The sequence below is a fragment of the Sus scrofa genome, chromosome 15 (genome assembly GCF_000003025.6).
Source record: "Sus scrofa isolate TJ Tabasco breed Duroc chromosome 15, Sscrofa11.1, whole genome shotgun sequence".
NCBI lineage: Eukaryota > Metazoa > Chordata > Mammalia > Artiodactyla > Suidae > Sus > Sus scrofa.
The window spans coordinates 77,849,657-77,861,477 of record NC_010457.5 but is presented as its reverse complement, the minus strand read 5'-3'; the positions used below and the strand labels follow the sequence as shown (position 1 = coordinate 77,861,477).

General features: G+C 37.4%; 1 protein-coding gene across 1 annotated transcript in view; it reads right to left on the bottom strand.

The window, feature by feature from the left end:
- DYNC1I2 (dynein cytoplasmic 1 intermediate chain 2) overlaps window positions 1,919-11,821 on the bottom strand; it is a 55,959-nt gene continuing 46,056 nt past the window's right edge. The window contains 3 exon segments of the mRNA NM_001243495.1: window positions 1,919-2,551; window positions 4,081-4,206; window positions 6,034-6,174. Coding sequence (NP_001230424.1) covers window positions 2,438-2,551; window positions 4,081-4,206; window positions 6,034-6,174 — 381 coding nt within the window. The 3' untranslated portion in view covers window positions 1,919-2,437.

Below are 11,821 nucleotides of genomic sequence, written 5' to 3'. Positions count from 1 at the left end.
GAGATTTACTGCAAGTTAATTATTGTCTGCAAAACTGAGTATTCTTCCTAAACACAGACAAGGATAACCAATAGTCTTTAACTTCTCATTCAAAAAGAAAATAACCAAACAATAAACACAAAGTCAGAAATTAGCCAGAAAACTTTGCCTTGTTTCCAACTAAAAAAAAAAAGTGTAACTGGGAACAAATAAGGTACAATTTCCATAAGCAGATTTTTTTTTAATTATAAGGTTTTCCATTTTCGAAAGACTGAAGAGCTGTGCTACACTTTTCTAGTCAGCTTAATCTTTCAGATGAGTTCATATCAACATTGACGGCACAGTCCTTTCTTTCCTACTGTCAATGTTAAAAGGCAATTCCTCACATTAAATTCATGTCTTCCTAAAAATGTACATTACAGTTCAAGGGGCAAAGGCGAAGAGACACACTGCATTTTGGGGCGGAAGAAAGTTATCTCCAAAAAGCATATACTCTTTTGTGATAAGTTTTTTACTTACCAATTTTATTCTTTCACAATCGGATACATCACCTTGAGTCCAACACGCCATCTGAATTTGCCACATCTCATGATTTCCAATGTTCTGTTTTCCCTTTATCTAGTCATTTTTACAAACAGAAGGCAAGAATAAATGTTTTAGTGATTACATGAATTTTTCTATACTAAGACATGTGGGATCCTGCTGAAATTGAATTCTTTACTCAGACATTGCTACCATGCGATAACGTATTTGCCTGCTGATATAAAAAATTATCTTCAGTATAAAATATGTGATTGTGGGATGTCAACTTATGAAAACCAAATCTGTAAAAATAGAGATTTTCCTTAAGTAATTATAATGAATAAATTTTAGAGCTGAAAGGTAATTTAGATATCATCTAGTCCAAGCTTAATTCTCAGATAAAAAAACATGGAAAGACTTGGTTGGCTAAAATCACACTTCCCTTGAGTTCCGGGGCAGAGTGAGAGTTTGGGTCTAATACTCCAGGTCAATTATCCTTTACACTACATGGTACTCTTAGTTGACAATAAATTACTTGGAAATTTATTTCCCAACGGATTTTTGTTAGATTAAAAAAAAAAAAAAACAGGGAATTCCCTGGTGGCCTAGTGGTAAAGAATTCGATGTCACTGCTGTGGCTCAGGTGCAACCCTGCAACCCTGGCCTGGGAACTTTCGCATGCTATGGGCAAGACCACCAAAAAAAAAAGAAAAGGCAAACCAAATTGCTCAAAATATGATATGTATCCTCCCTTCCTAGTTCATGTTGTCGAATAAATGAGAGCTAAACTTGAGAAGGACAAAAGGTCAGGATCAAGGAAATGGATAATTTAAGGATAAAATCAGTATCTGAGCATAATTCTTTCCTCTAGTCCTGAAATAGGTTCAACACAAATTCTTTTTGGGGGGTGGAGGTGTCAGATGTGGGGGTCATTACAAATTTTTAGATATTTACCACTTACCTTTCAGACTTGTAGACAAAGTTGTGGTAACAGGTCCTTTGAGAACTTTCCATCATGGCTACTGCAACCATGAAATCAATTTCTCTCAAAGGAGGTTTTTATCTCAGAGGGCTCATATATATAGTAATCTCAATCAGTGAAAATGAGAGGCAGATTTCTGCTTATTCTTTAAACTAACTATATATATCTTAGATGGAAAGAAAATACGGAGGTAAAACAACAGTTAACCTAGGAGTAATCTGTTCACCGGCAGAAAGTATCTAAACATCAGCTCATAACGTCTTGGGCGATCTAAAGTATACCGTATGATATATGTAAGGCACACAGCTTTACAAGATTTGAGGTGGCTGCTTACAAAAGAAGCTTAAAGATATAAAATAAAGACACTTTATAGAAGAGACAGAATTTAATAAAATTTTAATTGTAAGCAGTAAATCAAAATGGAAATTCAAAAAGTTAAAGCATATTTGTTTTTTATTTATAGATAGTTACCACATGACTTATAAAGAACAAAATATCAGAATGGAATTGAATAGATGTATGCATGCTATGACTATGAATAAACAATGTTCCTACATAGTATGGTTAGTGAGAACATTATCAGTGTAACAGTGAATTGTGATTATTTAAAAATAAGCAGAACTTATCTAATCTGTGCTTTAGAAATAACTGTATATAGTGTTATAAATTGAAAAGAATTCGAAAGAATAATACCAAATATACACCTGTGTATAAGAATTCAGAAAAGGTTGCATTCTTTTAAGTAAATTAGCTGTATTAAAAATGACACAAATCCGAAACAAGATGTGTTATATAAAAAAGGACATTGTAAGATTTGCTTGCTGCATTAAATCCACAGTTTAATCCACGAAACTTCCTTTTAATTATTTAGACAGAAGCATGCAAATAGTCTCAGGATCTATGTAGAGTCTTCTTCCCCAAATCCACTAAGGCTACACATTCCCTTTTCAGGAGCTAAGCAGGTATTCGGGTAGCTGCTTCCTCCTCTGCATCTGCTCGGTTTGCGTTAATTTCTGCAAGTGTTCGGCCGAACCGTGCCCATTCATCATTTCGAGGGACAGCAATCTGCTGTTAAAAGAACACAATGTTTTATGTACACTGAAAGAAAAGATCACTTTGCCCACTATTAGTCAGTTTGTTTTCAAATAATTTCTCTGTTAAAAAGTAATAATTGACCTCAATGGCCTTTCCATAATTACAGAGAATATACCAATGATTTATAACATCTCAAAACAAAAGACAGTGTTTGTGAAGTACGTTGTGACAGCCTCAGAAATGAGTTTGCTATTATCATCATCCATGCAAAAGAGAATGACAATAATCCTTCTGTAAATATAACTCCTATGCACCATCTCATGGATATTGCTGGTGGGCAGGAATTCCTTCAATTTTTAAAATTCTTGCACCATTCCTAGTATGAACAGTTTTTGAAGGACAGCTAGTAAGGGCTGGTTTCTTATAAATGGGCTGGTTTCTTATAAATGTACTTATTTTTGTTTGGAACATAAAGAGAACCTTTCTTGATAATCCCTTCATCAAAAGGTATGCTACTTCTTACCCCTTTAGTGATGTACCAATAGCAAAAGAGGAAAGGAGGATCGTGATGCTTTTGCCTCACTAAAGCAGTCAAATGGCCAACAGTTTTTAACAGCTGTCATTATCATACTAGAGAAATCTGACAGTGCCATATTAGAGCACAAAGAAGTCAGTGTGGCAAATGGATGCGTCTACCTCTTAATCTATTGTATGACTTCAGACTAGACTAGACAGTGATATCCAATATGGGAGCTTTCAAACAGATATGACTATTTACATTTAAATTACTTAAAATTAAATAAAATTGAAAATTCGGTTTTTCAGATGTTCTAGCCACATTTTAAGTGTTTAATAGCCAAATGTGGACAGTGCAGATACCATCTGTAGAGATCGTTCAACTGGCTGTTCGAAGTGATTCAATCTACCTCTCTCCAGATCCAATTGCTAAAGGCTGTGGGTTTCTAGAGAGGATGGGGAATCATAAGGCACTAGCCAGGGCTAAAACAGAGGAAATCATTCCTGGGGACTGTGTTCAGTCAACCCAAGCAGTAAAGATGACAGAGCTATAACTCAACCTGTTGGGTTTAATGATGATGGCTTTGCAACAAGGCTCAAGGAGTCCAGATTCACATTTCACACAGTCATCAAATAACTCTCAAAAGATACTACTTTTGAGTTCTACTACCAGGCCCAAACAAATCTATAAATATAGAAAAATAAAATCTTATCTCAATATCAATTCTGTAAAGCCCCAAAGTCCAACTATAAGTTTCTCCCCCTGCCTGAAGAATTTCTAATTTCTAGTGATGAATGCTTGACGATACTTCCAATATATGATATGACCCTCGAAATCTGTTGCATGGGGATGCAGGACACCCAGTTTAGAAAGAAAATTAATCTCAAGAGTTGCTTCTGTGGTAAAAAGTAAGTTTTATCTTTACAACCATACGGTTTATACAATTCATGAACCTCAAAGACTAGTTTTAGCCATGAAGATACTGTCATACGATGCTTGGGAAGTTAAAGAGATGTGTCAAAATTACAGGCGGTGAGCCCCATACCTCTCCCACATCATATATAACAATCTGCCCTTCTGAATCACCCACGGCAATCTCTCTTCCAGAATGGGTCCATCTTACACGATTAAGAGCAGGATTACCCTCCACAGAAATGCTGGCTGTTGGCACCTGGAGTCATTTAAAATATAGCGCAGTGTTAAAAGTTTCATCAGGATTTCTATAAACATGTAAAACAGTAATTCTTCTTTCTTCCAATCTGGCTACATTTTTAAAACAAAGGTGAAAACAGATAAAGAATTTTCCCAACTTTCTTCCTGTTCAGTGATATATTCTGAATGACATTATAGCAATCCTTGAAAATGGTTTTGGAAAATAACTTTAGCCCTTATATAAGAAATTTTCACATGACTGAATACATCATTTTGAAAGATCCTCTCTCTAATAAAGGATTCTTTGTTGTTTTAACTTCTTTAAGAAGTCAAGCTGTTTGAAAACAGATGGCCAAAACCTTATTTAAAGAAACAACTCAAAAAGCCCTCATAAACTAGATTATGGTTCAAATTTTAGAGGATAGGAATTACTTCTTGCATCTCTGTCAGCCAGAGCCTGTTACAGATCCACAGTTCCTAGAAACAATCCACACTAAAGGTGCAGTGTGGATCTTTCCAAGGCTCCTGTTCCTATGAACTGTCTGGAGCAGGCTCTGGACGAGGGCACCAATATAGGGCCCCAGTTCTTGGAATCGGACCATACCCTTTCCTGGGCTGAGGGAAATGCAGAACAAACCTTCAGTGTTTCACTCAGACTAGAATCACAGTAACATTTAAAAATGTTGGAGACCTGATTAAAAATAATCCTTATAGTTGACACCAGTCATCCCAAATGATTAATTTAACCCTCTAGAATGCCAAAATTGTTATTATAAGAGAAAAACTGTAACTTATATATAGTCTTTGAGTTAGTGGTTACAGGAAAGATCCAAATTTAATTGTAACCACAAATATCTAACACCAAAATCCAAATTAAGAAAATAAAATTGGTACCACTGGAGGTAACTAGAAATGTCCAATCATCTTGCGAGGGCTTAATACCTTTCCCTAGCAGTATCTGAATGTTCCCCCTCAAACTAATATACCAATAGCTAGCACAGTGTTAAAATTCTTACATTTCCAATATGTAATTTCTTTGTCCTGTGCAGTCAACAATTTTACTTCAAGGAATACTGAATGCTTGTGACTGGAAATATGAAGAGATGAGGGAAACACAGGACTGTGGGGGAAGGCACCAAGAGACTTTCTCAACAACTTTTACTGATAGAACTGCTAATGCTACTTCTTATCCATACATAGCAATACAGAAGTCTAAGAACACTTTAAACCTTTCTACATTGGTAAAGATAAACATGGTTAAAAATAAATAATAGCTGCAGTTAAATTTCACTGCCCTCAAGTGAGTGATTTTAGTATAACAATTAGGAAATTTGATGGTTTCTATGTTCATTTTACAGCAACACTCCGTTTTCAGTCTTTCACAGAACAAGTCACTAAAACACATTTTGCTTCATTCAAATAAGTCAGGTTAAGATTAATATTTATAGCTAACATACAATTCTATCAAGGTTAAGAGATAATTCAGAAATTCAGAATTAAGGTTAACATACATCAATAGTCTGAAACTATCTGCCTTCTAGCCTATGAATGAAAACTATCCCAGTTGCCTTATGAATGAAACTTTGCCAGGACATTAGAGACATGATAGTGCTTTTTAGAAGTAAAAGAAAATGTGCCAGTGCTTTTGGCAACATTATTTCTCCCTTCAGTTCTGCACAGCATGCTGTTTATTATTTAGGGTACAAAGCTTATTTGGTTTCTTTGTAATGAAGCTACAATCACAGAGTCCTTTTACATTCCTTGGGATAAAAGGAATTTCACAAATTATTCAATAAATCTCCAATTTTCTATTTTTCAGTGCAATTTTTGTTATTTTCTGGCTCACCTCTGTGTCATTGTTGAGATTCCACAAATCCAGCCTACCCATGCCATCCACACAGGCAAACAGGGCCGGGTGGGTGGGTGACCACATGACATCATAAACATAGTCCGAATTATCTTCAAATGAGTACAAAGGCTTATTATTCTGAAAGGGAAAAGCTGATTTTTAGCACAGTCAAAATATGACACACATTCAACATGTATGATAATATTTTATGATACTTAACCTAGAAAAAGTTCCATAATTTGTTTCACTACAGAATTACCTGGAGCTATGAAGTAAGAATCAACAACTAGATTGCATCTTCTTTTTAACTTGTAGACACCATACTGCTGTTAATAAGGAACAAAATGTGCTTTACAAATATTTCAATGAGAGAACTCTGGGAAGATGAGGTAAAGGGCAGGATACTTTTTGAATCTCCACTAAATCTCCCCATAAACCCAAACAAAGCAATGAGGATAGCAAAATCAAAGATTCACAGGCAACATCTACAACAAAATTGGGAGACAGAGCTCCAAATATAAGCAGTGGAAATAAACCTCTGGCCACTATGAGACGGCCAGTACATCTGTGTGGGAAGAAGTACAGGAAGGCATGAGAGCTTCTGACAGCCGGAGAACAGAACGGAAGGGCCCACAGTCAACAGCGGATGCTCCCTGCACAGAGCAGGGGTCAGACTGAGAACAGCAGCAGAAACTAGGAGGGAGTTGAACACAATTCCATTTATAGGTAACTGTAAGCAGACTCCAGTGTGATATAAGTGAGGAATAATGGGGCTGTCTGAGCCTGATAAACTCACAAAAGCAACAAACCAAAACTCATAAAGTCTCATCAAAAGATACTGCTGGGAGTAGAATCTAAGTTCTAGAATGTGGCATAATAGGGATGAAGGAAAGAGAAGGTTCAGATAAAGCTGGTGGAGAGGATGGAAGAGGTACATCTCAGAAAGCACAAGACAGAGAGAGACATACCCACTCGGCAAAGAACATGGAAGAGAGAGCCTTAACCTTGACTATGAAACTAGAAAAACTATCCTCGCCCATTCCCTCCCTCCTAAAAGTAGAGAAAAACTCCTTTCACTACTAGACAATAAGCAACAAAAAAGGATCTCAGTCAAATCTCACACAAAATTATTGTGGCAATTCTTTAATAAGGGAGTCATGACAATTAGATGGGAAAAGAATAGTCTTTTCAACAAATGATGCTGGGACAACTGGATATGCACATGCAAAAGAATTAAGCTGAACCCTTCTCCCTCACACCATACACAGAAATTAACTAAAAATATATCTCAGATCTAAATAGAAGAGCTAAAACTATGAAACTTAGGAGAAACATTGGAGTAAATCATTGCGACTTTGAACTTGACAATGATTTCTTAGATAACAAAAGCACGATTGACAAAAAAAAAAAAAAAAGGTAGATAAACTGGGTTAAGTCAAAATTAAATACCCTTGTGCTTCAAAAAATACCTTCAAGAAAGTGAAAAGACTACCTATGTGATGGGAGAAAATGTTTGGAAATAATATATCTGATAAGTGACGTGTATCTAAAATTCTTACAACATTTTAACAAAAAGGTAAATAACCCAATTAAAACTTGGACAAAGTTTTAACAGACATTTTTCCAAAGGAGATCCTCAAATACAAATAAGCACTTGAAAAGATGGCTGACATCGTTATCCATAAGGGCAATACAATCAAAATCACAATGAGATATCATTTCATACCACTAGAAAGACTATAATAAAAACCCAAAACCACTGATGTGTACATGTTATAAGGGTGGATCTTATGTACATGAATTATATCTCAATAACATTGTTATTCCAAAAAAAAGAGATAAAATGAATTTTTAAAAAGTGACAAAGAAGATTAATAAAGATATATCTATAATGAAAGGCACTAAAAAAGAAAACCAAAGCAATACTACTGAACAAATACAAAAATAATAATTTAAGAGAACTCTACTAAATAAAAGATAGCTTGAAACTTCACATTAAAAAATATCCTGTGGGAGTTCTCGCTGTGGTTCAGCGATTAACAAATTTGACTGGCATCCATGAGGATGCAGGTTCCATCCCCGGCCTTGCTCAGTGGGTTAAGGATCTGGCGTTGCCGTGAGCTGTGGTGTAGGCTGCAGACTCGGCTTGGGTCCTGCATTGCTATGGCTGTGGCACAGGCCAACAGCTCCAGCTCCAATTCCACCCCTAGCCCAGGAACCTACACATGCTGGAGTGCGGCCCTAAAAAGAAAAAAAGAAAAAAAAATTCCTGTGTATCTAGGACAATCGACCCTTTAAATAGGGGGGAAAAAAAAGATTTGATCACCTAGATTTTTAAAAATCAAGTCATGAGTAAAGAAAAACATCAGTTTTCATCAGACTTTCTGGCAATGCTTCTGCCAGAAAACAACAGAGTAACATATGTAAGGTAATCAAAAAATGTAAACTGTGGGTTTTACTATACACAACCAAACTGACATTCATAAACATACTCTTGTGAATATGGGCACCTCCTGGGTATCACCACAGAATATGCTTCAGATGACCAGAAAGACTGAAGAGCTGTCAACATAGACTGACACCAAGTGATTCATAAAGCTAAGTGTCTCTTTACAGAATTAGAAACGATCTACGACTATATATAATAAATAGTACGAACATACCATAAAAATGCAAAATCCACACTGTGGGAAACTAACAGGACAATGAACCTGGTTTCTTCTTCAACAGCAGTCAGCATCAGAATGGATAAACACATTATGGTATATTTATATAAAGGGATAGTGTACAGCTGAGAGACTGAACAATCTATAACTATATTCAACAATATGACCCTCACAAATATAATGTTGAACAAAAGATGCCAGATACAAAATACGTATATAATGACTGTTTCTTTATAAAATATGAAAAATGATACACATTAAAACTTACATAAAATTATATTTAAAATGAAAAAGACTGATAAATATCTCAGGAAATTATTAAATGTTTCATCGATTCAGTGGACTATGCATCATGCAGCCAGAGAAAAAAGCAGAATGTATTCTATCTGGGTAAAAGATTATATTAAAAATAAAAATACAATAAATAGTAACATGTTCATGCTCCCAAATTTTAAAAATGTGATTAGAAACCTTTTGTAATTTTTTTCCAAGTTTAATAAACATACTATCCAAGGAGTAACAATTTTTCTTCCTCAAAGAGAAAGAAGCATACATACAATACTAAACATTGTTTCATAATATATTAAATTTTTTTGGCTATGTCCACAAAATATGAAAGTTCCTGGGCCAGGGTTCAAACCTGTGCCAAAGCAGTGTCAATGACAGATCCTTAACCCATGAGACGACACGGGAACTCCCATATTAATTTTATATATGACGCGTCATGTTAAAATCCCAAAGGGATCATTTAAAGTGCTTTTTTTTTTTTTGTGGCCGCACCTGCTGCACATGGAAGTCCCCAAGCCAGAGGTCAAGCCACAGCCACTGCAGAAGGAATGCTGAGCAGCCATGCTGTGAGCCACATGGGAAGTCCTAAAACTTTTTAATAGTAGTATTTTTCTTAACTTGAAGAGAACTTCTGTCTAAATAGCAGAAAGGAAGTGGGAAAAAGTTGGAGAGGGGCACATGATCACATGATCTGGACTTTTTTTTTTGGTCTTTTTGTTTTTTAGGGGTGTACCTGCAGCATATGGAGGTTCCCAGGCTAAGGGTCCACTGGGAGCTGTAGCTGTCAGCCTAAGCCACAGCCACAGCAACTCGGGATCTGAGCAGCGCCTGCAATCTACACCACAGCTCACAGCAACGCCAGATCCTTAACCCACTAAGCGAGGTCAGGGATCAAACCTGCATCCTCATGGATGCTAGTCAGGTTTGTCAACCACTGAGCTAAGACGGGAACTCTGACGATCTAGACTGTTATCTCAGGGCTACCAATAATTTAGCTTAAAGGCTTTAGAAAAGTCACTTTATTGTTTTGGGCCCCTATTTCCTTACTTATAAAAAAGGTTTTGTATTAGTGATTCTTTTTTTTTTTTTTTTTTTTTTTTTTTGTTGTTGTTTTGTATTTCTTGGCGTCCCGGCATATGGGTTCCAGCTAGGGTTGAATCGAGCTGTAGCACCGCCTACGCCAGAGCCCACACATGGATCCGAGCCGCGTCTGCCCTACACCACAGCTCACGCACGCCGATCGTACCCACTGAGCAGGCAACCGACCCGCACCTCATGTTCCTAGTCGGATTCGTTAACCACTGCGCCACGACGGGAACTCCGTATTAGTGATTCTGAACCTTTATTTGCAGTCCCCCTAACCTTGGAGGTATTTTCAAAATCATGTTGTTACCTAGGTCTCCTTAGGTATTCTGATTTAATCAGTCTGGGATGCCAAGTAAGCACTAAGTTTTAATAACTGCTGCAGTGATTCTAATGTGACCCAAACTGAGAACTACCAAACTAGGTGCCATCTAAAGGTCAGTGCAGCTCTAAAATCCTTACAAAAAGGAGTTCCCATCGTAGCGCAACGGAAACAAATCTGACTAGGAACCACGAGGTTGCAGGTTCAATCTCTGGCCTCACTTAGCAGGTTTAAGGATCTGATGTTGCCGTGAGCTGTGGTATAGGTCGCAGACGTGGCTCAGATCCTGCATTGCTGTGGCTGTGGTGTTGGCTGGCAGCTGTAGCTCCAATTCAACCGCTAGGCTGAGAACCTCCATGTGCTGCGGGTGCACCCCTAACTAGCAAAAAAATAAATAAAATAAAATTCTTACAAATGAAAGCGTTGCAAACATACCTGCCAAAAAAAATGAATCAAAACAAAGGGCTTCTTTGAATGACAGACAGCATTTGAATAATCAAAGGTAGCTCATTCTAGTACAGTGGTGAAAATACACTGTGTGGTTGAGGGACAAGCCATATTTTTTTCTGGGTTCTTTACAATTATCCAGTGTCTGCCCCTCCTCAACCCTTCCACCAAATTCAAGCCCATCTGGAACCTGTAAATGTGACAATATTGGGAAAAGGGTCTTTGCAGATGTAATTAAATTAAGCTGAGGTTATACCACTTAGAATAGGCCCTAAGTCTAGCATGACTGCTGTCTTAAAAGATGAGAAGAATTTGGACTGAGACCAAGAGGGAGAGTACCACGTGACGACAGAAGCAGAGACTGGAGGGATGCAGCTGGAAGCCAAAAAGCACCAAGACTGTCAGCAACCATCAGCAACGAGGAAAGAGCTACAGGAAGAGGAACAGATTCGCCCTCAGAGTCTCCAAAAGTAGCCAACCTTGCCAACACCTTGATTTCAGATATCCAGCCTCCTGTGAGAGCATAAATTTCTGTTGTTGTAAATTACCCAGTTTGTGGCAATTTGTTATGGCAGCCCCAGGAAACTAATACAGTAATTCTGTATTTTTCTGAGGAAATTGAGGAGTTCTAGATTAACAACCAAAAGAGTCTCTACAATAAATTCATGAACGTAACAGTGAGGTGCTTTCCAGTGAACTGGGAAATAATTATGACCTCAATTGGATGAGAACAGAAATAAACAGATTCTCATTACAAAGAAATGATTCCAGGAGTTCCTACTGTGCTCAGTGTGTTAAGAACTCGACATAGTGTCTATGAGGATGCAGATTTGACCCCTGGCCTCACTCAGTGGGTTAAGGATCTGGCGCTGCCACGAGCTGTGGTGTAGGTCACAGATGCAGCTCAGATGTTGTCACTGTGGCGTAGGCTGGCAACTGCAGCTCCAATTCGACCCCTAGCTGGGGGACTTTCATATGC